The 27,873-nt window shown below is 43.8% G+C and overlaps 1 protein-coding gene across 4 annotated transcripts in view; it reads right to left on the reverse strand.

Moving 5' to 3' along the window:
* Pkd2l2 (polycystin 2 like 2, transient receptor potential cation channel) overlaps positions 1-27,873 on the reverse strand; it is a 99,715-nt gene that overhangs the window by 1,560 nt on the left and 70,282 nt on the right. For 3 of the 4 annotated variants that reach the window (XM_012947503.2, XM_012947504.2, XM_012947502.2), the window contains 2 exons: positions 3,830-3,942; positions 2,518-2,619 (listed from right to left, as the gene is read on the reverse strand). In XM_012947503.2, coding sequence (XP_012802957.2) covers positions 2,547-2,619; positions 3,830-3,942 — 186 coding nt within the window. In that variant the 3' untranslated portion in view covers positions 2,518-2,546. Of the gene's footprint in view, positions 1-2,517; positions 2,620-3,829; positions 3,943-27,873 lie in introns of those variants that run through there. The other variant, XM_004652468.2, reaches the window with a different exon arrangement.

A 27,873-nucleotide genomic window follows, 5' to 3' on the forward strand; every position in this document is an offset into this window, starting at 1 on the left:
TGAATTCATCATGTGGTGTACTTTTTAGTTAATTTCTTTTGGTCTTCAGATAAGATTGTTACATCTGATTTTATGTGCACTGTATATTTTTATGAATGTTTTATTTTATATACCACATGCAAAAATGTCCATGTGCACTATTTAAATGTTTTAAATAATATATTCCTCCTTTATAACGCTAACTCTATTTTTGTAAGTCAGCGGCCTGGCTGGCTTCATCAGGCTTCTCTGCTCAGTGCTAAGCTTGGCTGAGTAGGAGCAGCGTGGCAGCACTCCACTCGCGCTGTGGAATAGCATGTAAGCGTGTCACAGGTGAACACTAGAATTAGGCAGTTTGTGATAGTTTTACTTTGGTACAAATAAAAATTATATCTATATACAGATATATATCTGTCCGCCAGTATAATTGCATTGCTGAGTTCGGCACTTCATTGTACAGACTTTTGTAATAAAAGGACTTTAATGTTCCCAGTCATTGTAAATGTATGTTGTTTTTCCGGTAGAGATTTAAAAAGAAAAATGAGACTGAAAATACTAGCGGGAATGGTGGTGCACACCTTGAATCCCAGCATTTGGGAGGCAGAGTTAGGTGGATCTCAGTGAGTTCAGCCTTAGCCTGAGACTACATAGTGACTTCCATGTCAGCCTGAGCTAGAGAGACACCCTACCTTGAAAAATCGCAAAGAAAAAATTCCTGATTTTAGGCTTACTTGTTTCATGGCACACACTAGGACTACTGAGAATTTTGGCTGGCCCAGTTCTGGGAAGAAGTCCATTGTTTGCTTCCCTTAAGTTGTAGAGATGAGTCACAATTTCCTTTTTTTGGGGGGACGGGGGGGGTTTCGAGGTAGGGTCTTACTCTAGCTCAGGCTGGCCTGGAATTCACTATGTAGTCTCTCAGATTCATGGCATCCTCCTACCTCTGCCTCCCGAGTGCTGGGATTAAAGACATGTGCCACCATACCCGGCTCATAATTTCCTTTTTTAAAAAATTTTTGTTTATTTGAGAGCAACAGACAGAGAATGGGTGCACCAGGGCCTCCAACCACTGCAGATGAACTCCAGATGCATGTGCCACCTTGTGCATCTGACTTATATGGGTACTGGGGAATCGAGCCTCAAACCTGGGTCCTTAGGCTTCACAGGCAAGCAGGCAAGCGCTTAACCACTAAGCCATCTCTCTGACCACCACAACACCACAATTCCTTTTTTTTTTTTTTTTTTTTTACAATTCCTATTTTTAAAAAATGAGAATCTAGCCTAGAAGTTGATATGTAGGCAAGGATAACTTTGAACTCCTGATCCTCTTGCTTCCATGTCCCAAGTTCCAGGGCTACCCGCCATTCCTTGTTGCAGTGAATTATTGTACTTAGAAAACAAAGGTGGTGCACACCTTTGACCCCAGCACTTGGGGAGGCAGAGGTAGGAGAATTGCTATGAGCTTGAGAATAGCCTGAGACTATATAGTGAATTCCAGGTCATACTGGGCTAAAGCAAGACCCTACCTCAAAATAACAACAAGAAAAAAGTATATACATAGTTTTTCTAAGAAAAGAGCTAGGCCTGAGGAAGGCAGTTAGTAATTTTAAAATTCCTTTATTCATTGGTATGATGACTCTTAGAAACACTGAATCACAGATCCTCATCTTCACTTATCTTAGTATTGGAGTACTCCCAACTACTGCAGAAACTGAGGTTGAAAGATCTCGAGTCCAGGAATTGAAGGCCAGCCTAGGCAACATAGTGATCACCCTGCCTCCAAGTAAACAAGAAATAGAATTTAAAAATAAAAATTCCTTTATTCAACTGGGTGTGGTGGCACGCACCTTAGTCCCAGTACTCAGAGGTAGAGACAGTTAAATTCAAGGCCAGCCTAGGACCACATAGTGAATTCAAGATCAGCCTGGCTAGAGCAAGACCCTAACTCAAACAAGTGGTACATGATGTGCTTGAAACTTTTATACTCGGCAGCTTTTATACTCCGTATCCATGGGGAAACTTTACCTCCTTATTTAACTGTTAATTAAAAGATGATGCCCCATGAACTATAAGCATCATTTTGCAATTGACATTCCTAGAATAATAAGCCTCGTAATGATACTTGATGCATGTGCCCATGTAGTGAGCCTGGATTATACAGGGCATTGTGTTCAGCCACACTTAGTTTCTGGAAACCATGAAGTTACTATAATTGACAACAATAGTGTTTTATTTCATGTAGGGCCTACTGTAGGCCAGGCTGACTTGAAACTTACTCTGTAGTCCCAGTCTGGCCTGTAATGCACTGTGATCCTCCTACCTCTGCCTCCTGAGTTTTGGGATTAAAGAAGTGCACCACCATGCCCAGCTAGTTTAGTGGTTAAAATGTGTAAAAGCTAGGGATATGTAATTTAGTGATGCGGCACATGGCTACTACCATACGCAGTGTGTCTGGGTTCAATTCCTGGTTCCATGTAAACAGGAAATAAATAAGTCATTGCCAGAAACACTAGTTGTATCACAGATTCTCACCTCCAGTAGTCTCAATATTGTAGAGCTGAAAGTTTTCACATCACTTGGTTTAGTTTTAAACTGATGTAGTGTAATTCCTTCTCCAGCTCCACAGCATATAAAAAGAGTCTGGAAGATAATTTAGAAGTTAGTAGAGATATGAGTCATTAAGGTATTTGTAATGGGCAACAGGTTACTAGTGCCTATTGAGAAACACTGAGAGGGAAGACAGTATAGTAAGCTCCTAAAATATGCATCATGTGGCCATCATAGAACAGCATCTGCTGTGGTTATTAAGTATTTGACAGTTGGGGTCTTTCAAAACAAGTAGTCATGTGTTTTAGTTTTATAATGGGCAGATGTAGCAGTCAGCTTATGTTGCTGGCAGAAAACCCCTGACCAAGAACAGCTTGTGGGAGGAAAGGGTTTATTTTGGTTTACAGACTAGAGGAGAAGCTCCATGACGACAGGGAAACGATAGCATGAGCAGAGGCTGGACACCACCACCTGGTCAACATCAGGTGGACAATAGCAACAGGAGTGTGTACCAGAAGCTGCCCTTTAATACCCAAAAGCCCGCCCCCAGCAATACACTGCCTCCAGGAATCTTCAGTTCCCAATTTCCCATCAGCAAGGAACCTAGCATTCAGAACACACACAGTTATAGGGAACACCTAAATCAAACCACCACATTCTATCCCTAGACCCATAAACTATATATATGATGTAAAATGCAATGCATTTAGTCCAACTTTAAAAGTCCCCATAGGTTGTTTTTTTGAGGTAGAGTCTCTCACTGTAGTCTCAGGGTAGCCTTGAACTTGAACTCAAGAGTGCTGGGGTTAAAGGCATACACCACCATCCATGCCTGGCAGGTTTTTTTTGTTGTTGTTTTTGTTTTTAATCAGTTTCAATGCTGTTCAACCCAAGACTATTCACAGTCCTGGAAAACTTCATTTGGTGCTGGCAGCTGTCCTTGGCAGCCATCCCATAGTCCTAGCAGACTCAAGGGGAAGCTCCATGATGGTTTGAGCAGAGGGTGGACATCACCTCCTGGCCAACAGGTGGACAACAGCAGTGAGTGTGGCAAGAGGGAGCTGGCTTTTAACACGCATAAGCCTGCCCCTAACAATACACTTAATCCAAGAAGCTCCAATTCCCAAATTTCCCCTAGCTGGGGACCTAGCATTGAGAAAACCTAAGGTTACGGGGGACACTTGAATCAAACCCCCACAACATGTAAAAGAGGTAAGGCTCTGGGTTGGGAAAAATACTCTAACTCGTCCCAATACTCAAATCATGATGTGTCCCTTAACACCCTGTTAGAACCGATGCTTACTCTCTAAATTCTTGTTGAGTGACAGGCTGGTAGTCATCTTGAAGTTCTGCAGAATAATACTTTTTCTCAAGTCTTTCTTTCCACTTTTTCATCTGCTCTGCCCTTTGAATCTCCTGTCAATTAAGAGGACAAACACGGGCTGCCATCTTTTTTTTCTTTTTTTGTTTTTGTTTTTCAAGGTAAGGTCTCATTCTAGCCCAGGCTGACCTGGAATTCACTTTGGAGTCTCTAGGTGGCCTTGAACTCATGGTGATCCTCCTAACTCTGCCTCCCGAGTGCTGGGATTAAAGGCGTGCACCACCATACCGGCAGCTGCTATCTTTCTATTTTGAGTCTTTGGTACACAAACACACAGGATTCAATTGTTGAGCCCTATTGACTTTATACAGCCTGGATGTCTGTGTTAGCAAAGTCGCTTCAAAGGATTAGGGAGTGTAGTTTTTTTGTTTTGTTTGTTTTATTTTTTGAGGTAGGGTCTCACTGTAGCCCTGGCTGACCTGGAATTCCCTCTGTAGTTTAAGGACAACCTCAGACTCAAGGGGTCCTCCTATGTCTGTCTCCTGAGTCACCACGCCAGACCTATGACTAGTCTTTTCTATTTTGATATGGGTTATTTTTAATATTTTATTATTTATTTATTTGAGAGAAAGGCAAAGAGAGTGAGTATGGGCACACCACGCTTGGCTGGCTTCTTTTTAACCAACTTTGATGGTGGTTAATTTTGAATATTAGCTTATAAAGCAAGCTAAGGTCTTGTGGGATTGTGATTCATTTAGGAGAGGTTTCCAACCACCCCAAGCTGGATACACTTACTTTTGGGACACAGGGATGTCTCTGTGTAAAGGAGAGTTGTTTGTTTGGCTAATGCCTCTGAATTCAGAATGCATCCTCTTAAACTCCACTCTACTCTGTGAGGCTTTGCAAACTTCATTCTCCTACTCATGCTAGAGTAGATCCTGTTAGTATTTGAGGAATACAGAGAAGGATTTCTTTTTTTTTTCTCAATTTTATTAACATTTTCCATGATTATAAAAACGATCTCATGGTAATACCCTCCCTTCCCCCACTTTCCCCTTTGAAATTCCATTCACAGAGAAGGATTTCTTGATTTTTTTTTTCTCAATTTTAACATTTTCCATGGTTATAAAAAATAACCCATGGTGGATTTCTTGATTTTTGATTATTTCTTAAATATTATTTAAAATATATTTAAAATACTTTAAAAATATTATTTATTGCCAGGCGTGGTGGCGCATTCCTTTAATCCCAGCACTTGGGAGAGTAGGTAGGAACACTGTGAGTTTGAGACCACCTTGAGACTACATAGTGAATTCCAGGTCAGCCTGGACTAAAGACAGAGACTACCTTGAAAAACCTATCTATCCATCTAAATTTATTTGAGACACAGAAATAGACAAGAGAAAATGAATATGGGTACACCAGGGCTCTACCACTGCAAACTGAACTCCAGACACATGCATCACTTTGTGCATCTGGACTTATGTGGTACTCAGGAATAGAACTTGGGCCATCAGGCTTTGCAAGCAAGCACCTCTAAATAACCACTGAGTTGCTCTCTGGTAGTATTTTTTTGAGGAGGATGGGGGTTCAAGGTAGGGTATCATTCTAGCCCAGGCTGACCTGGAATTCACTATTTATTTATTTGAAAGAGAGATATTATTTCTTATGCAACAGGAGTTAGGTCCAGCAGCAATGACTGGCTCCAGGCTGCAGTGTCTAGCAATTTTTTGGTATAGCAGAAGATGAGGCACAGCAGAAACAGCCCATCACAGTCCCTTAGAATGACTAGCAGCAGTGGGGTGGGGACACTTGAAATGAACAGACATTTTCTCTAAGATACTAGGTTCCAATCATCCCATGTTTTTTTTTTTTTTATAACTATATATTTTAAGTATTTGAGAGGGGGTGGAGAGAAAGAGACTAACATAAAGAGAATGAGTGCTTCAGGGCCTCCAGCCACTGCAAATGAACTCCACCTTGTGCATCTGGCTTATGTGGGTCCTGGGGATTTGATCCTGGGTCTGCAGGCTTTGCAAGCAAGTGCCTTAACTGCTAAGCCATCTCTCCTGTCCTAGTGTGTCTTCTTAATTGTTCACATGCAATTTTGTATCATTAATATTAAAAAAAAATGTTCTTGGCCCTCTAATTGGACTGGAGGCCCACTCCATGGATACAGGCCTGATACTAAAAACCTACAACAGGGTTAGTCATGAGCCCTAGGGTTGTAACATCTGCTGCTGTCTGGCTAAATGCATATACTATGTTCACCAAACTGCCCACTTCTCTTAGTGTTCATACCCATATATTAATGCTACTCTCACTTTTGGTAGAGAACCTTCTGTTTTCAGATGGCAGTGACCTTGGGATGATTCAGAAGGCACCATGGTGCTGGGAAGAAGTGACAGAGGAGTGCTCAGCACTGCAATATCTCTTATCACACCTTCCAAGGCTCAGGGTACATTGTGGGAGAGGCGACGGCAAGAACGTAAGAGCCAAAGGAAGGGTATGACTCCTTACAAGGTGCTCCTCCAGACACAAAATGGCCTGGATATCCATGACCTCACAGTACCTGGCACTACCTACACAAGACCATCCTAATAGGAGGAAAAGATGATGACATCAAAATAAGAGACTGATTGAGAGGGGGAGGATATAATAGAGAATGGAGTTTCAAAAGGGAAAGTTGGGGGAGGATATTACATGGGATATTGTTTATAATCATGCAAGTTAATAAAAAATAATTAAAAAATATTCTTGGGGCCGGGAAGATGACTTAGTGGTTAAGGCATTTTCCTGCAAAGCCTAAGGACCCCAGTTCGATTCCCCAAAACCCACATAATCCAAATGCACAAGGGGGCATATATGTCTGGAGTTCATTTGCAGTGGCTGGAGGCCCTGGCATGCCCATTCTCACTCTCTGTCTCTCTTTCTCAAATAAATAAAATATAAATAAATAAGTTCTATTTTAAAAATGTTCTTGATCTAGGTTTTAGGCATTTTCTATTTTGTATATATATATATATATATATATATATATATATATGTATATGTATATTTTGTGTGTATATATACATATATATATATATATATATGCATACTTTTTTTGTTTTGTTTTTCAAGGTAGGGTCTCACTTTAGCCCAGGCTTGACCTGGAATTCACTCTCTAGTCTCAGGGTGGCCTTGAACTCATGGTTATCCTCCTACCTCTGCCTCCCAAGTGCTGATTAAAGGCATGAGCCACCACACCTGGCTGTATTTTGTTTATATTTTAAGTAGGGTCTGCCTGGTGTTTGAATTATTTTTCTTACTGCTTTACTAAACTCTTGTTAGAATTTTCAAAAATAAAATAAAAAAATTGCCAGGCATGGTGGCACACATCTTTAATCCCAGCACTCAGGAGGCAGAGGTAGGAGGATTGCTGTGAGTTTGAGGCCACCCTGAGACTCCATAGTGAATTCCAGATCAGCCTGGGCTAGAGTGATAACCTACCTCGAAACCCCCCACCCCCCGCCCCAAAAAAAAAAAAAAAAAACCTGTATGAAGCTGAAGAAAAAAAAGAGTGTTCAGCTTATCATGATCTGAACAATTAGAACAACACTCAGAGGCAGTCTTACCTCTTTTGACTTTACAGTCCTTATACCTCTACTGCCCCTCTTTCCTTCTTTGTCCACTTCTCTTCCTCCTCCCCCCTCCCTCCCCCTTCTCTCTCTCTCTCTCTGGTGCACTGGGGGTTAAACCATGGCCTTGTGCCTGCCAAGTAAGCATTCTACCAGTCCTCTAGTTTATTTTTTTTCTTACCTAATCATTTTAACAGGCCTTTCCTAAACATACTTGTCTTGTCCTAGATGTGTCCAATGTATTCCTTTTTTTTTTTTTTTTTTTGAGGTAGGGTCTCACTGTAGCCCAGGTTGACCTGGAATTCACTAAGGAGTCTCAGGGTGGCCTCGAACTCTCAGCGATCCTCCTACCTGTGCCTCCTGAGTGCTGGGATTAAAGGTGTGCGCCACCATGCCTGGCTTCAGTGTATTCCTTTTTCGTTGAGAGAGAATGAGAATTGGCATGCCAGGGCCTCACCCACTGCAAACTAACTTCAGACGCATGCACCACCTGTGTGCATGCTTCACTTTGTGGATCTGGCTTACATGGGTTCTGGGGAGTCGAACCTGGGTCGTTAAGCAGTCTCTCCAGCCCTAGTATTCTTAGCTGGGCGCGGTGGTGCACACATTTAATCCCGGCACTTGGGAGACAGAGGTAGGAGGATCGTCATGAGTTCGAGGCCACCCTGAGACTGCATAGTGAATTCCAGGTCAGCCTGGGCTAGAATGAGACCCTACCTTGAAAAACCAAAAATTTTATATATATATATATATATATATATACACACACATACATATATATATGTATGTATGTATGTATGTATGTATGTATGTATGTGCAAGCAGAGAGGTAAGAGAGAATGAGCACACACTAATGAGTATGGATGTGCCAGGGGCTCCTGGCACTGCAAACTCCAGACACATGCACGCTTTGTGCATCTGGCTTTACATTGGTACTGGGGAATCGATCCCAGGCTGTAAGCCTTTGCAAGCAAGCACCTTTAACTGCTGAGCTCTCTCTCCAACCCCAATGTATTATTTTTTTTTTTTAAAGAATGTTTTCAAAATATTTTATTATGTGTTTGTTTGTTTATTCAAGACAAAGAGGCAAATAGAGAGATATGAGCACTCCAAGGTCTCTTAACCACTGCAAACAAACTCCAGATGCATGTGCTATCTTGTACACCTGGTGTTACATAGGTACTGGGTAATTAAATTTGGGTCCTTAAGCTTTGCAGGCAAGTGCCTTAATCGCTAAGCCATTTCTCCAGCACCCCCTCACCCCCGCCCCCCCCCACACTAACTAAGGTGACAGCTTAGAGGATGAGATAAATGTTATAGCAAAGGATGTATCAATCATGCCTATCTTTTGGTATGTATATGTGGGATGTATGTAGATGTGTGTGCAGATGCATGGGCCTCATGTGCACACATGCAGAGGTCAGGGACACGTGTCCTCTTGCTGTTCCACTTCAATTCCTTGAGCCATTTTATAGAACTCTCTTGTGCAGCCATACAATCGTGGAGATGTCTTCTACAGAATGGATGTGTTCAGACATTCTATCTCCTCATTGGTTTTGATAAATTTTATTTTCATAGGAAAATATCAGGCTGGGCATGGCAGCAAACATTGGTAACTCCAGAACTCCAGGAAACTGAGGCAGGAGGATTGCCCTAAGTTCAAGGCCAGGCTGGTCTACATAGTAAGACTGTCCCTGAAAAGGTTATTTATTTCAGTTTTTCAAATGCTATTTGCTGGAATTCTCTAAAACATCTTTATGACATGTCTTAAATTTTGCTATTAAAATTTATTATATTGCATGTTTATGCTTTTTTCATTATTCCAGTAGTTAGTGATTTCTTTTCATTGATCTTTCCAAAGAACCAGCCTTTGGTTTATGCTGTTTTTATTAATGATTTCTCATTTCTGTTATCTGTTTGCTTTCTGATCGCCTTTCTCTGATAAATCATTCTTGTTTTTTTTTTATTGTTTTATTTTTATTTATTTGACAGAGAAAGTAGGGGAGAGAGAGAGAATGGGCGTGCCAGGGCCTCTGGCAACTGCAAACAAACTCCAGATGCATACACTCCATTGTGCATCTGGCTAACGTGGGTCCTGGGCAATCAAAGCTGGGTCCTGGGCTGGAGAGATGGCTTAGCGGTTAAGCGCTTGCCTGTGAAGCCTAAGGACCCCGGTTCGAGGCTCGGTTCCCCAGGTCCCACGTTAGCCAGATGCACAGGGGGCGCACGCGTCTGGAGTTCGTTTGCAGTGGCTGGAGGCCCTGGCGCGCCCATTCTCTCTCTCTCTCTATCTCTATCTGCCTCTCTCTCTCTCTGTCACTCTCAAAATAAATAAATAAAAATAAAAACAAAACAAAAAAAAAAAAAAAAAAAAAAAAAAAAAGAATTTGTTTAAAAAAAAAAAAAAAAAAAAAAGCTGGGTCCTTTGGCTTTGCAGGCAAGTGCCTTAACCGCTAAGGTCTCCCTGCAGCCCTTCATACTTGTTTTTTATTTACCTTTTCTCATAGTGCCCTGTGTCATGTTCCTATTCTTTTGGTCTCTAGTAATTCTACAATTTCATTTTGTATTTCCTCTTTGATTCAAGAGTTATCTAGTGGTTTCATAACATTTGGTCAAAGAATCTTCTCATTTAATTTTTTAAATTTTTATTTATTTGAGAGAGTATATGTGTGTGAACATGTCAGGACTTCATGCCACGCATGCGCCACTTTATGCATCCAGCTTTATGTTTGTACTTGTGAACTGAACATGGCCATCAGGCTTTGCAAGCAAACGACTTTAACTGTTGAGCCATCTCCCCAGCACTTTACTCACTTTTTAAGTTTTATTTTTATTTGTTTATTTATTTGAGACAGAGAGGAGGGGGGAGAGAGAGAAAAAAAAGGCCATGCCAGGGCCTCTAGCCACTGCAAATGAACTCCAGATGCATGTACCACCATGTGCATATGGCTTACATGGGATGTGGAGCATCAAACCTGGGTCCTTAGACTTCGTAGGCATGTGCCTTAACCACTAAGCCATCTCTCCAGCCCACTTTACTCATTAAAAAATATATTTATGAGGGCTGGAGAGATGGCTTAGTGGTTAAGCGCTTGCCTGTGAAGCCTAAGGACCCCAGTTCGAGGCTCAGTTCCCCAGGTCCCACGTTAGTCAGATGCACAAGGGGGCGCACGTGTCTGGAGTTCGTTTGCAGAGGCTGGAAGCCCTGGCACGCCCATTCTCTCTCTCTCCCTCTATCTGTCTTTCTCTCTGTGTCTGTCGCTCTCAAATAAATTATAAAAATTTATATATATATATATATATTATATATATATATATATATATGAGAGGTAATATATATATATATATGAGAGGTAAGAGGCAGGGAAAGAGAAAGAGTATGGGTGCACCAAGGCCTCCAGTTGCAAATGAACTCCAGATGCATGTGCCACCTTGTGCATCTGGCTTTACATGGGTACTGGGGAATTGAACCTGGGTCCTTAGGCTTCACAGGCAAGTGCCTTAACCACTAAGCCATCTCTCTAGCCCCATTTTCTCATTTTAACTTATAGTTTCACTATGTTCTCTTTAATTTTATTCTTTAGAATTTATTGAGATTTTCTTTGTGGTCCAATAGATAAACAATTTTCACCAAAGTTTTATAAACAATATGTTTTCTGAGGTTATAAAATTTAATATATAAACACAAGATCACCTTATTCATTTTATTGTTTTGGTTTACTTTATCCTTTCATTTTTCCTCTGTTCTCCATTTTTTTGTTTCTGAAAAAATTAGATGATCATAACTGTTAAAATCCATCCGGGGGCCTCTGATGTACCCATTCATATTCTCTCTCTTGTAAATAAAGATTTAAAAAATCCATCTTGAGCCGGGTGTGGTGGGATGCATGCCTTTAATCTTTAAAACTTTTAAAATGTCCTTAAAACTCGAGAGGCAAAGGTAGGAGGATTGCTGTGAGTTACTGTCCACCCTGAAACTACATAGTTAATTCCAGGTCAGCCTGAGCTTGAGTGAGACTCTACCTCGAAAAAAAAAAAAAATCCATCTTGGTCTTTTAAAATGCCCTTCATATTGTTGCAGGATTTGGGGGGCTCAGGAAGGGTCCCTCAAATTTATAAACCCCAATTTGTGTCCTGTCCTACCTTTAACAAATAACTGATAAAGGCAGACTCAAGAAGGTTAAATTAGGAATTATTAAATTTATTTAGGGAAAATCATAAATTGTGGGGGTTACTTAAGGAAAACTGGGATCCAGGAAGAAGGCTAAAGCAGAGTCCTAAACACATGGGAGGCAGGAAACACACACCCACATGGAAAAAACAGCCTAGTCTGTGACATTCATTCAAGAGAAATGGCTGCTCAGGCAGAGCCCTAAACATGTGCCAGATAGAACCTAGGTGCTGAGGTAGATTTAGAAGACCACCCATAGTGTCTACCCTGAGTTTCCCCATGGAAGAAAGTCAAGAGGGCAAATGAAGAATAGCAGAAAACATCAAAGCAAACACCAAGGAATGTAGAGGAGAACGGAGTAGTAACGAGTTACACTCAAGGTTAGCCCGAGTTCAGAAGTTACATAGGTAGCAGGCCTAGCGTTAGAGAAAGCACCCACGTGATCTGCAGTGTACAGGAAATATGCATGCATGTGGTAGATTCAGAGACTGAGGAAAATCACACACATGATTAAAGTGAGGAGTTACCCCAAAGTGTAAAGCAGAGGCAAGTAGCAAAACCATCCAGACCAAGAAGCAGTATTCTGCTCGCCCTCCCCACCCCAGCCAGGCTGGGTGAGGGGGAAAGCCGCTCACGTGCATCCAATCCAAGCAGAGATGACAGGGGGTCCAGAGAGAAAAGAGGGCGCTGGAACAGCCTTTACAGTTCATTGAAAGTGTATTCTTTCCTCAGATTCAGGTATGTAAATGGGAAGACCCCATAGGTTTGTAGATTTGAAGGGGCAAGCTCCAGGGCCAGCCCACCTGGGTAGAGAAGGCCTTAGCGTGTTAGACTGTGGACTGTGGACAGCAGGGGGCGCTGTAGCTGAGTCTTGATCAGACAGGAGTTCCATTCTCGCCAAGAGTCCCATTTATGCCAGGGGGAGATGGCGTTTGTTCTCTCTGGGCTTGTTTCTTATTGAAACTGCCTAAAAGAATCTAGATTTCTCCTATTTTTCCTTCAATATGATTGTGCTTTTTTTATTCATGTGTGTGCATGTGTATGTGTTTTGTGGGGAGGGTACACACGTGTGTGTATATGTGTGTGGAAGACCAGAGGACAATCTTGGGTATCACTCGGGATACCCATGCTTTTTTTTTTTTTTTTTCTTTTTTTGAGATAGGGTCTCTGGCCTTGAGCTTGCCAATTAAGTTAGCCTGGCCCAAGGAATCCTTCTGTCTCTGAAAGGCCCAAGAATTCAGAAGCTCAGAAATACTATCACGCTCCAAAGGGAGCTTAAGCGGGCCACCTGCATACCTCAAACTCCAGGTTTTACTCTCTGTCAGAAGCAAGTAAAGAATCCCTCTTCTCATTGTATCAGAGCCCACTCCTAATATAAAACTAGGTAAAAGGGCATGAGATAGCCCTCAAGGATGGGAAATGAGTAATAAAGTGAACCACTTATTTGGTTTCTGTAAATAGCCTGCACCATAAGCCTTAATAGCCCACACTGTAAGCCTTAGTAGCCTACACTGTAAGCCTTAGTAACTCGCACCATAGGCTGTAGCAGCCTGCCTCAGACCACCAAGGTCATAGGAGGCTGATACCATACTCTGTTACCCCCACCTAAGGAATTGCACAAGTGCTGACCTCCAAGGTCACAGGAGACTGATACCACACTCTGCTACTCCCACCCAAGGACCTGCGCAAACGCTGACCACCAAGGTCATAAACTAATTGGCTTAGAAACTATGGGGTGGCACCAACTGACTGGCTAACACCCTGCAGGGCTCCTAATATTAGAAAATGATTGGTCTAAGGCACAGGCTTTGTTAGAAACCCTATAAAAACTGTCCTGTTTCTGCATTCAGGGCTCTGCAGTCCTCTACCCCTGTGCGGTGTACGACTGTGGGCCCCAGCGCGCTTGGAATAAAATCCTCTTGCAGTTTGCATCAAGACCGCTTCTCGTGAGTGAGTGATTTGGGGTGTCGCCTTATCCGGGCAGAGCGTGGGGACCCCCTGTGGGGGTTTTTTCCTACATTGGGGGCTCGTCCGGGATGTGAAGGCCCCCACACACACCCGAGAACCGACTTGGAGGTAAGGGGGCCCCTTCTGGAGTGAGTGTGTGCCGGCCGGTGTTTGTGTTCTGAGTATCTGGTTTCTGGGACGCGCGCTTTGTGCCGGCCGGTGTTTGTGTTCTGAGCCTCTGGTTTCTGGGACGCGCGCTTTTGGCTCAGTCTGATTTGCAGCCGTCCTCTAGGGCCGTAAAGGACCAGAGGACCGTGATCAGCAGACGTGCTAGGAGGATCACAGGCTGCCACCCTGGGGGACGCCCTGGGAGGTGAGGAGACCCAGGGACGCCTGGCAGTCTCTTATACCCAGTCAGAAGACCGGGTGCTGTTATTAGAGCGGAGGCTTCCTCCTCCGCGGCCATCCGATTCTTTTGCCTGCTTGTGGAAGACGCGGACGGGTCGCTGGTATCTGGATTTGTTGGTCTCAGTTGTGTGTGTTGTTGTTGTTGTTCTTTGTGTCTTTGTCTATAGTTCTAAGATGGGACAGACGGTGACGACGCCCCTTAGCTTGACTCTTGACCACTGGACTGAAGTTAAAACTAGGGCCCATAATTTGTCAGTTGAGGTTAGAAGGAGACCCTGGCAAATGTTTTGTGCCTCTGAGTGGCCAACTTATGAGGTCGGATGGCCACCAGAAGGAACCTTTAATTCTGAGACTATTCTGGCCGTTAAAGATATTTTTTTTTCAGAGTGGACCAGGCTCCCGTCCCAACCAAGAGGCTTATATCCTCACCTGGAAGGATTTGATGGACAACCCCCCTCCGTGGGTCAGGCCGTGGCTGAATAAACCCAGGAACTCAAGCTCCAGAGTCCTGAGTCTTGAGAATGCAAAATGAAAAAAAAAAAAAAAAAACAAACCCTCTCCTCCCCCTCGCATCTACCCTGAGATCGAGGAACCTCCTCCAGCTTGGCCGGAGACTCAGCCTGCCCCTCCCCACCCCTTATCTAGTCCCGGGAGCTGAGAGAGGGCTTCTCGCCCCTCCCGAAGCTCCACGCTTTGGCGTGACTGCTCCGCCCCTCGCCCCTCCCGAAGTTCCGCCCTCCACCCTTCCCACACCTCCGCCTCTTGCCCCTCCCATGCCTCCGCCTCTCGCCCCTCCCGAAGCTCCACGCTCCGGCGTGACTGCTCCGCCCCTTGCCCCTCCTGAAACTCCGCCCTCCACCCTTCCCAAGCCTCTGCCCCCCTTCCTCCCAGAGCCTCCACCCCCAAGCTTGTCCGGGCTTAGCCGGAGACTCAGCCTGCCCCTCCCGAGCTCCTAGAAATGGGAGGGCCAACTGCAAGGACACAGAGCCAGAGAGATGCTACCCCAGAGGGAGCAAATGGAATTGTAACACTGCCGCTACACGAGGCAGATCCTCCCATGCTGGGGGGCCAACTACAACCCCTCCAATATTGGCCTTTTTCCTCTGCAGATCTTTATAACTGGAAAGCTAACCATCCCCCTTTTTTCAGAGGAACCCCAACGCTTCACGAGGCTGATAGAATCTCTTATGTTTTCTCATCAGCCCACCTGGGATGATTGCCAACAGCTGTTGCAGACTCTCTTCACAACCGAGGAACGAGAGAGAATTTTAATAGAGGCCAAAAAAATGTCCCTGGGGCCAACGGGTGGCCCACGCAGCTGCAGCATGAGATAGACATGGGGTTCCCTCTGACTCGCCCTGTTTGGGACCACAATACGGCTGAAGGTAGGGAGAGCTTAAAAATCTATCGCCAGGCTCTGGTGGCGGGTCTCCGAGGTGCCTCCAGAAGGCCCACCAATTTGGCCAAGGTAAGAGAGGTGATGCAGGGGCCAACGGAGTCTCCCTCAATGTTTCTTGAGAGGCTCATGAAAGCATTTAGGAGGTTCACACCCTTTGACCCCACCTCTGAGATTCAAAAAGGCTCAGTAACATTAGCTTTCATAGGACAGTCAGCTCCTGATATCAGAAGGAAACTTCAGAGATTGGAGGGATTACAGGAAGTTGAGCTACGTGATTTAGTAAAAGAGGCAGAAAAGGTATATTACAAAAGGGAGACAGAAGAGAAAAAGGAGCAAAGGAGAGAAAGAGAGAGAGAAGAACGTAAAGAGAGACATGAGAAAGAGAAAAAAGAAAGGATAGGCGCAATAGACGACAAGAGAAAAATCTGACCAGGATCCTGGCCACAATGGTAGAGAAAAAGGGAAAAGGAAGAGAAATTTTCACAAGTTTAGAACAGGCCCTAGGCAGATAGGGAACCTGGGCAACAGGACCCAACTTGATAGAGATCGATGTGCCTATTGCAAGGAGAAAGGACACTGGGCAAGAGACTGCCCTAAGAAGAACAGCAAAAGACCTAGGGTCCTAACCCTTGGAGAAGATGAAATCTAGGGAGGACAGGGCTCGGAGCCCCTCCCCGAGCCCAGGGTAACTCTAAAGGTGGAGGGGAAGCCAGTCAGATTTCTCGTGGACACTGGCGCTGAACATTCAGTGCTTTTGGAACCAATGGGAGGGCTAAAAGATAAAAAATCCTGGGTTCTGGGTGCTACTGGACAACGGCAATATTCATGGACTACCCGAAGAACCGTTGACCTGGGAGTGGGACGGGTAACCCACTCATTCTTAGTCATTCCTGAATGTCCAGCGCCCCTCCTTGGAAGGGACTTATTAACCAAGATGGGTGTTCAAATTTCTTTCAAATCAGAAAAACCAGAAGTGTCTGCTGGAGGTCGACCCATCACCGTGTTGACCCTCCAGCTAGATGATGAGTATCGATTATACTCATCCCCGGTAGAGCCTGCTCCTCACCGACAGGATAACGTTTACCTCTCCTGCCATCCTCAACCCCGCTACCCTTCTGCCTGAAGAAACTGATGAGACAGTGACTCATGACTGTCATCAACTGCTGATTGAGGAAACTGGGATCCGAAAGAATCTTACAGATGTCCCACTGACCAGAGGAACATTAACCTGGTTCACAGATGGAAGCAGTTACATAGTAGAAGGTAAGAGGATGGCTGGGGCGGCGATAGTAGACGGAACACAAACAGTCTGGGCCAGCAGTCTGCCAGAAGGAACTTCAGCACAAAAAGCTGAGCTCATGGCCCTCACACAGGCCTTACGACTAGCTGAAGGAAAGTCTATAAACATCTACACGGACAGCAGGTATGCTTTTGCTACTGCACACATACACGGGGCCATCTACAAACAGAGAGGGCTACTTACCTCAGCAGGGAAAGAAATTAAAAACAAAGAAAAAATTCTAAGTTTGCTAGAAGCCCTACATCTACCCAAAAGACTGGCCATTATGCATTGCCCTGGCCACCAAAAAGCCAAAGATTTTATCTCAAAAGAAAACCAGATGGCTGACCAAGCGGCCAAGCAGGCTGCCCAGGGGGTCAACCTTCTGCCCATAATTGAGAAACCAAAGAACCAAAAAAGTGAGCAACGATATACCCCAAGTGACTGGCAAGAAGTCAGAAAGTTGGGCCAGTTCTCTGAAACTCCAGAGGGGGCCTGTTTTACCTCAGAGGGAAAAGAGATTCTACCTCAAGCAAAGGGACTACAGTACGTTCAACAAATACACCGCCTAACCCATCTGGGAGCCAAACATCTACAAAAACTGCTACAGACGTCTCCTTACCATATTCTGAGGTTGCCAGAGATAGCTGGCTTAGTAGTCAAGCATTGTGTACCTTGCCAGATGGTCAATACTAATCCCTCAAGAATGCCTCCTGGGAAGAGGCTAAGGGGAGACAGCCCAGGTGCTCACTGGGAAGTGGACTTCACCAAGGTAAAACCGACTAAGTATGGTAATAAGTATTTACTAGTTTTTGTAGACACTTTTTCAGGATGGGTAGAGGCTTATCCTACCAAGAAAAAAAACCTCAACTGTGATGGCTAAGAAAATACTGGAAAAAATTTTCCCAAGATTTGGGATACCCAAGGTAATAGGATCAGACAACGGTCCAGCCTTTGTTGCCCAGGTAAGTCAGGGACTGGCCAAAGTATTGGGGATTGATTGGAAATTACATTGTGCATACAGACCCCAAAGCTCAGGACAGGTAGAAAGGATAAATAGAACCATTAAAGAGACCCTCACCAAATTGACCGCAGAGACTGGCGCTAATGATTGGATAGCTCTCCTACCCTTTGTGCTCTTTAGGGTTAGAAACACACCTGGACAATTTGGACTGACCCCCTATGAATTGCTATATGGGGGGCCTCCTCCACTGGTAGAAATAACCTCTATACATAGTATTGATGTGCCACTTTCCCAGCCTCTGTTCTCTAGGCTCAAGGCGCTCGAGTGGGTGAGACAACGAGCATGGAAGCGACTCCGGGAGGCTTACTCAGGAGAAGGAGACTTACAGGTCCCACATCGCTTCCAGGTGGGAGATTCGGTCTTTGTCAGACGTCACCGCGCAGGAAACCTTGAGACTCGGTGGAAGGGCCCCTACCTCGTCCTACTGACTACTCCAATGGCCGTAAAAGTTGAAGAAATACCCGCCTGGATCCATGCATCTCACGTCAAGCCTGCTCCGCCACCGGGCCCCGAATGGCAAGCCGAGAGGACAGACAATCCCCTTAAACTCAGGCTTCGCCGTGTGGCTTCTCCTTCTCCAGCTAGGTGATGCCTCCAATCCCCATGCCCCCCAAAAGTTGACTTGACAAGTGCTTTCTCAAATGGGGGATATAATATAGACTACAACTAGGGAAGCGCCCCCCTGGACTTGATGGCCTGTCCTGACCCCAGACATGTGTGCCCTGGTAGCCGGGATAAAATTTTGGGATATCCCAGAGCTCACCCCAAAGAAGGTCTCTAGAGAAGTCCACTCTCATGTGGCAAAGCAGGCACTCACACAAGGGGTCATCTCCCAAGGTCAATATATGGCAGACAACCCGGGGTGCAGCTCTGGGCCAACCCAACGTAAGATGCAGCATACCCCATTTTATGTCTGCCCCCGAACTTCTAAACGAAGTTATGGAGGGACAAAAGAGTTCTACTGTAAACACTGGGGTTGTGAAACTACAGGTAATACCTACTGGCACCCAGCTTCCTCCTGGGACCTGATTACTGTGCAGGAAGGATTATATGGGAAAAAAAGCAGTTCCTCTCAGCATCTCTTTCACCCCCCAAGGTCGAGAGTCCAGAGACTGGATAAAAGAAAAAACTTGGGGACTCAGGTTTTATATGACAGGATGGGATATGGGCCTAACCTTTTACTATACAACTTAAGATAAAGCCTCCCACCCCAAGACCAGTAAGACCTAATAAAGTTCTAGTAAAACAGGGACCCCCTAAAATGACATTACCCAAGCTCCCACCCACAGTGGCAACTAAGACCCATCACATAATAACTGCTAGAACCCCTTTGACTAGCCCACTCTCAGAAGCCCCACATGGGACAGGACAGAGGCTCTTTAGCCTAATCCAAGGGGCCTTCCTCGCCATAAACGCCACCAACCCCAACATTACCTCTACTTGCTGGCTTTGTTTATCCTCAGGACCACCCTACTATGAGGGGATGGCGACTATGGGAGAGTTTAATATAACTAAAGAACATGATAGCCGGTGTTCATGGGGGACCAAAAACAAGTTGACTATCCCTGAGGTCTCAGGAAGGGGGACATATATAAAAAAAAGGCCCCCCATCCCACCAACACCTTTGTAATGTTACTCTGACCTATAGACAGACTTCAGACAACCAATATTTAGTGCCAGGGTATAACAGGTGGTGGGCATATGATACTGGGCTGACTCCCTGTGTTTCTACTTCAGTTTTTAACCCATCCAAAAATTTCTGTATTATGGTCCAGCTTGTCCCCCGGGTTTACTACCATCCTGAGGAAGTAGTCATTGATGAATATGACTACCATCCCACCCGATCCAAAAGGGAGCCTGTAACCCTTACCCTAGCAGTCATACTTGGCTTAGGGATAGCCGCCGGTGTGGGGACGGGGACCACAGCCCTGGTCACGGGACCACAACAATTAGAAAGAGGGCTTGATGAACTACATGCTGTCATAAATGAGGATCTCCAAGCTTTAGAGAAATCTGTTAGTAATCTAGAGGAGTCCCTGACCTCCTTATCTGAAGTGGTCTTACAAAACTGGAGGGGATTAGACTTACTGTTCCTAAAAGAAGACGGATTATGTGCAGCCTTAAAAAAAATATTACTTTTATGTAGACCACTCAGGAGCTATCAGAGACTCCATGAGCAAGCTCAGGGAAAGACTAAAAAAGCGTCAAAGGGAGAGGGAAACTAACCAAGGATGGTTTAAGGGATGGTTTAACAAGTCCTCCTGGATAACTACTCTGCTTTCCACCCTGATGGGACCCCTAATGGTTTTGCTCCTGATGCTTTCAGTTGGGCCTTGCATACTTAATAAGATTTTTACTTTTGTTAGAGAACAAGTGAGTGCGGTCCAGATCATGGTACTTAGACAACAATATAAGGGCCTTCAAGGCAGCAGAGAGGAAGATTATGTCTAGTCTTTCTAAGTTCTAGGATTAGAACTATTGACAAGAGAAAAAGTGGGAAATGAAAGGCCCAAGAATTCAGAAGCTCAGAAATACTATCACGCTCCAAAGGGAGCTTAAGCGGGCCACCTGCATACCTCAAACTCCAGGTTTTACTCTCTGTCAGAAGCAAGTAAAGAATCCCTCTTCTCATTGTATCAGAGCCCACTCCTAATATAAAACTAGGTAAAAGGGCATGAGATAGCCCTCAAGGATGGGAAATGAGTAATAAAGTGAACCACTTATTTGGTTTCTGTAAATAGCCTGCACCATAAGCCTTAATAGCCCACACTGTAAGCCTTAGTAGCCTACACTGTAAGCCTTAGTAACTCGCACCATAGGCTGTAGCAGCCTGCCTCAGACCACCAAGGTCATAGGAGGCTGATACCATACTCTGTTACCCCCACCTAAGGAATTGCACAAGTGCTGACCTCCAAGGTCACAGGAGACTGATACCACACTCTGCTACTCCCACCCAAGGACCTGCGCAAACGCTGACCACCAAGGTCATAAACTAATTGGCTTAGAAACTATGGGGTGGCACCAACTGACTGGCTAACACCCTGCAGGGCTCCTAATATTAGAAAATGATTGGTCTAAGGCACAGGCTTTGTTAGAAACCCTATAAAAACTGTCCTGTTTCTGCATTCAGGGCTCTGCAGTCCTCTACCCCTGTGCGGTGTACGACTGTGGGCCCCAGCGCGCTTGGAATAAAATCCTCTTGCAGTTTGCATCAAGACCGCTTCTCGTGAGTGAGTGATTTGGGGTGTCGCCTTATCCGGGCAGAGCGTGGGGACCCCCTGTGGGGGTTTTTTCCTACATCTCCACCTCCCTGCAGTGGAATCCTGATACAACTTAGGGGTGATAGGGCCCCAAAGCGAATAGCTTTCTCTTGGCTAAATGGGGGACTTGTCCTTGGACCTGTAACAGAATATCTAGGTCAGCAATGTCAAAAGGTCTGCCCTTTCCTTATCTGCACTCGTAGGGAGTCCTTCCACTCCTTTCTGAGAAGGCCCTTAAAAGGATGAAGATCTGTGGAAAGATTGCCCTTTTCCAGAAATCCTGACCCCAGACACCCGACTGAGAACTCGACTGCTTCTTCCACCATCCATCCATAGGGCTCATAAAAGTCCCCAATGGAGTAGTGGTAGAGACCCCACACCACAGCCAGACCCCAAAGGCGGGGACCATGTGGCTGTGTTTTTTGTTTGTTTGTTTGGTTTTTTGTTTTTTTCTCTTAGCAGAAACAGTATCATAGTTGGGCAGAAGGCTCAAAGAACAGGCTTATCAACTGGGGCCTAAAAGCCAGCCATCTTGGAGCTGAGAGGATGACTCAGTGGTTAGAGACTGCTGATGACTGCATCTGTTTGTTTTCTGATTTGCCTTTTGTTTAGAAAAATATTTTGCCTATAGACAGTTTTATATTCTCTAAATTACATGGGGTAAATTACAGTGTGGTTTTCTTAATGCAGACAGCCTAACAAGCTTTTACAAGGAGCTCAGCCTGAATTTTTTTTTTCTTGCTGTTTTTTCAAGGTAGAGTCTCACTCTAGCTCAGGCTGACCTGGAATTCATTCTGTAGTCTCAGGGTGGCCTCAAACTCATGGTGATCCTCCTACCTCTGCCTCCCGAGTGCTGGGATTAAAGACACGCGCCAACACACCTGGTTTATCTCTCTCTCTTAAAGGCGTAAAGGCATGCGCCACCATGAATGGCTTCACCTTGAATTTCATCACGCTTGTATCCTTTTTCCCCCCCCCCCCAAGGTAGGGTTTCACTCTAGCTCACGCTGACCTGGAATTTGCTATGTAATCTCAGTGTGGCCTCAAACTAATGGTGATCCTCCTACCTCTGCCTCCCAAGTGCTGGGATTAAAGACGTACACCACCAAGTCCAGCTTTGTATCCTATCTTGATTAAAGAACAAGGAGTCAACCAGGCGTGATGGTGTACTCTTTCTTGCTCCAAGATACAAAACTGCTGTCACCTCAGCGCACTTCACTGACTTCTGGCTGAGATCCCCCCTGCAAGGACTTGTTTTTCTGACTGATTAAAAGTGCCACACAGGGACTTCCGGTTAAGATGGCGGCGTAGGTACCACGCCAAAGCAGCCTAGGGGGGGGAAAGACAAAAAAAAACTCAGCAAAATACACACTTTTACTAAAAAGTGAGGTGTATAGGAAGTTGAGGCGGCAGCGGAGAAGTGGAAGAGTTATAGAGCATCCAGAGCCTGCACAGGCGGGAACAGCGGCTCCGGGGCGGCTCGGCCACCCGCCGCAACCGCGGAGCGGCAGAAAACCGCCGGACTCTCGGCTCGAGCCGCAGGACAAGCCAGGTGCGGGATTTTCCCCTCACACCGCGCTCTCCGCAACTCGGGAAACGTGAGGGGAGAGCGGCAGCGAGCAACGGAGGGAGGAGCAGACCGCGAGGTAAAAGCACACGTGGAGAAGCGATACAACCAGAGCAGCCGCGGCTCCCTCCCCTCCCCCGCCACCTGAACCCAGCTCCAGCGAACACAGCAGCGGCCCGGGACCCGGCCACGCCAACTTGGGCTGACGGCGGGACCCAAGCAGGAGCAGAGTTCGGCAGCAGCTTCAGCGGCTCCAGCACCGGTACCAGTGGCCCCAGCAGCAGCAGACCCAGGAGCGGCAGCGGTGGCAGATCCCGCAGCAGCGGCTTCGGGGTGAGCAGCAGCGGTGGACACGGCAACGGCAGCTTCAGCAGCGGTGGGGGCTCCAGAGGTGGCAGCTACAACAGCTGCAGAGGTGGCAGCAGCGGCTCAGTTTGCCCCGTAGGAAAAGCAAGTGCCCAGCTCCAGAAATCAGAACAGCAGCCCAACGACCCAGGCAGCAACTTGACTGAGACCACAATCACCCAAGGTAACTGGGATTGCACCAGGGAAGGGTCTCACTTGGTCACAAGCTGACTTGGATACCTCAACAGACCAGAAATCTAAACCTCTTTGTTGATAGAGGATCTGGTCATTATAATAACTACTCTTGCATACATACTCGGGGCTGTTTTTGATGGAATGGGTACAGTGTTTAGTTAAATTTTAGAATCTACCAGTATATTATTCCACTCAGCCTGCTTGAATACTCCTATAGCAGGGAAACTCAACCCCTAAGAACATCTTTGTAGATACTCTGAGAGTCTTAAGAGCCACACCTAATACCTTAAGGTCCTACCCTGAAAATATATTACATCAAATCAATTGATACAGCTAAGAATACACAGCTAGCTAGAAAATCCAAGCATTAACTTAATCCAAGATGCAAAAATATATACATTATAACACAAGAAACACTAAAAAGCAAGATGATATAAATCCACCTAAAAGTATTAATGCATCAGAAATGTCCTCCAGTGAGAAAGAGTTAGAGGAAATGCCTGAGAAAGAGTTCAAAAGAATAATTATAAATATGTTCAAAGAGGTCAAAGAACACATGAAAACAATCAAAGAAGAAATCAAAGAGGAAATCAAAGAGGAAATCAAAGGAATCAAAGAAGAGGCAGGACACCAATTTAATGAAATAAAGAAGGCAATACAAGACATAAATAGAGAAATAGAAATAATAAAGAAAAACCAGTCAGAATTACTAGCAATGAAGAACAGTTAATGAAATAAAAAAAACTCTGTAGAAAATCTCACCAGTAGGATGGATGAGGGAGAGGACAGAATATCTAAGCTAGAAGATCAGGTGGCAGACCTAATGCAGTCCAACAAAGAGAAAGACATACTTATAGAAAAGTATGAGTGGGAATTTCAAGATATTCGGGACACTATGAAAAGATCCAATATAAGAATTCAGGGCATAGTAGAAGGAGAAGAATTCCACTCCAGAGGCATAGTAGGCATCTTCAACAAAATCATAGAGGAAAATTTTCCCCAAATTGGGAAAGAGGTGCCAATACAGATACAGGAAGCCTTTAGAACCCCAGGCAGACAAAACCCAGAAAGAAACTCTCCTCGCCACATTATACTCAAACTTCCAAACACACAAACCAAAGAAAAAATATTGAAAGCAGTTAGAGAGAAAAATCAAGTTACCTACAAAAGCAAGCCCATCAGGATTACAGCAGATTATTCAACACAAACTTTTAAAGCCAGAAGGGCCTGGAGTGATATATTCCAAGTTCTGAAAGATAACAACTGTCAACCAAGGTTACTTTATCCTGCAAAATTATCCATCCAAATAGATGGAGAAATAAAGACATTCCATGACAAAAGCAGGTTAAAGGAATATCTGAAGACAAAACCAGCTCTACAGAAAATACTTGATAGAATCCTCCATGCTGAACAAAAGGAAAAGCACACATATAAGGAACCTAGAAAAAACCAGCCATACTCAAATACCAGTTAACAGAAGAGAGCACAGGTAGAACAAGTAACACACACACACACACACAAATGGCAAACATAAATACACACCTTTCAATAATATCTCTTAATATCAACGGTCTTAATGCCCCAACGAAAAGACATAGATTTGCAGACTGGGTTAAAAAGCAGGATCCTACAATTTGTTGTCTTCAAGAAACTCACCTTTCTACAAAGGATAGACATTATCTTAGGGTGAAAGGTTGGAAGACGGTGTTTCAAGCAAATGGGCCTAGAAAACAAGCAGGGGTTGCTATCCTAATATCAGACAGGGTGGACTTTAGTCCGAAGTTAGTCAAAAAAGATAAGGAAGGTCACTTTATATTGATTAAGGGCACACTACAACAGGAGGACATTACAATCCTAAACATATATGCACCTAACATGGGGGCTCCCAAATTCGTCAAACAAACACTATTAGAACTAAGGTCACAGATAACACCAAACACGGTGGTGGTGGGTGACTTTAACACCCCACTCTCATCAATTGACAGGTCATCCAGGGAAAGAATAAACAGAGAGGCATCTGGACTAAATGAGGTCATAGAAGGAATGGACCTAACAGATATATACAGGACATTTCATCCAAAGGCTGCAGAATATACATTCTTTTCAGCAGCACATGGAACATTCTCTAAAATAGACCATATATTAGGACACAAAGCAAATCTTAACAAATTCAGGAAAATTGAAATAATTCCTTGCATTCTATCTGACCACAATGGAATTAAACTACAAATCAGTAGCAAGAAAGGCTATAGAGCATACACAAAATCATGGAAACTAAACAATACACTACTAAATGATGAGTGGGTCAATGAAGAAATCAAAAAGGAAATCAAAAAATTTATAGAGTCAAATGATAATGAGAACACAACATACCAAAATCTCTGGGACACAATGAAGGCAGTTCTAAGAGGTAAATTTATAGCCTTAAGTGCCTATATTAAGAAATTAGAAAGGTCGCAAGTAAATGACCTAATGCTTCGCCTTAAAGCCTTGGAAAAAGAAGAACAAGGCAAACCAAAAAGTAGTAGACGGGAAGAAATAATAAAGATTAGGGCAGAAATTAATGAAATAGAAACAAAAAGAACAATCCAAAGAATTAATGAAACAAAGAGTTGGTTCTTTGAAAGGATAAACAAGATTGATAAACCCTTAGCAAATCTGACCAAAAGAAAGAGAGAAGAGACACAAATTAATAAAATCAGAGATGAACAAGGTAACATCACAACAGATTCCAGAGAAATTCAAAAAATTATAGGGACATACTATAAAAGCATATACTCCACAAAGTATGAAAATCTGAAAGAAATGGATGATTTCCTTGATCTATATGACCTACCTAAATTAAATCAAAATGAGATTAATCACTTAAATAGACCTATAACAAACATGGAGATCCGAGCAGTTATCAATAATCTCCCAACTAAAAAAAGCCCAGGCCCGGATGGATTCACTGCTGAATTTTACCAGACTTTTAAGGAAGAGCTAACACCATTGCTTCTTAAGCTTTTCCAGGAAATAGAAAAAGAAGGAATCCTACCAAACTCCTTCTATGAGGCCAGCATCACCCTGATACCAAAACCAGGCAAAGATAGAACAAAAAAAGAAAATTACAGACCAATCTCCCTCATGAACATAGATGCAAAAATTCTCAACAAAATATTGGCAAACAGAATACAAGAGTATATCAAAAAGATCATTCACCCTGACCAAGTAGGCTTTATCCCAGAGATGCAGGGATGGTTCAACATACGCAAATCTATAAATGTAATACATTACATAAATGGGTTGAAGGACAAAAATCACATGATCATCTCATTAGATGCAGAGAAAGCATTTGACAAAATCCAACATCCCTTCATGATAAAAGTCCTACAGAGACTGGGAATAGAAGGAACATATCTCAATATAATAAAGGCTATTTATGACAAGCCTACAGCCAACATATTACTAAATGGGGAAAAACTGGAAGCTTTTCCACTAAAATCAGGAACAAGACAAGGGTGTCCACTGTCTCCACTTCTATTTAATATAGTTTTGGAAGTCTTAGCCATAGCAATAAGGCAAGAGACACACATAAAAGGGATACAAATTGGAAAGGAAGAAATCAAGTTATCATTATTTGCAGATGACATGATTCTATACATAAAGGACCCTAAAGACTCTACTAGCAAGCTGTTAGAACTGATCAAAACCTACAGCAATGTAGCAGGATACAAAATAAATACACAGAAATCAGTAGCCTTCGTATATGCTAACAACAAACACACAGAGGATGAAATCAGAGAATCACTCCCATTCACAATTGCATCAAAAAAAATAAAATACCTTGGAATAAACCTAACTAAGGAAGTAAAGAATCTATACAATGAGAACTTTAAGACACTCAAGCGAGAAATTGCAGAAGACACTAGAAAGTGGAGAAACATCCCTTGTTCCTGGCTTGGAAGAATCAATATCGTGAAAATGGCAATCTTACCTAAAGCAATCTACACATTTAATGCAATCCCTATCAAAATTCCAAAGGCTTTCTTCATGGAAATAGAAAAAACAATCCAAAAATTCATTTGGAATCATAAAAAACCTCGAATATCTAAAATAATACTGAGCAACAAAAAAGAGGCTGGTGGTATCACCATACCTGATTTTAACCTATACTACAGAGCCATAGTAACAAAAACAGCATGGTACTGGCACAAAAACAGACATGTAGATCAGTGGAACAGAATAGAGGACCCAGATGTAAGCCCAAGTAGCTATAGCCACCTGATATTCGATAAAAATGCCAAAAATACTCATTGGAGAAGAGACAGCCTCTTCAGCAAATGGTGTTTTGAAAACTGGATAAATATCTGCAGAAGGATGAAAATAGATTCTTCTCTCTCGCCATGCACAAGAATTAAGTCCAAATGGATTAAAGACCTTAACATCAGACCGGAAACTTTGAAACTGCTAGAGGAAAAAGTAGGGGAAACCCTTCAACATATTGGTCTTGGCAAAGACTTTCTGAATACAACCCCAATTGCTCAGGCAATAAAACCACAGATTAACCACTGGGACCTAATGAAATTACAAAGATTTTGCACCGCAAAGGACACAGTGAAAAAAGCAAAGAGGCAACCTACAGAATGGGAAAAAATCTTCGCCAGCTATATATCTGATAGAGGATTAATATCTAGGATATACAAAGAACTCAAAAAGTTAACTAATAAGGAATCAAACAAGCCAATCAAAAAATGGGCTAAGGAGCTAAATAGAGAGTTCTCAAAGGAAGAAATACGAATGGCATATAAGCACCTAAAAAAATGTTCTAC

The sequence above is a fragment of the Jaculus jaculus genome, chromosome 13 (genome assembly GCF_020740685.1).
Source record: "Jaculus jaculus isolate mJacJac1 chromosome 13, mJacJac1.mat.Y.cur, whole genome shotgun sequence".
In the NCBI taxonomy this organism is placed as follows: Eukaryota; Metazoa; Chordata; class Mammalia; order Rodentia; family Dipodidae; genus Jaculus; species Jaculus jaculus.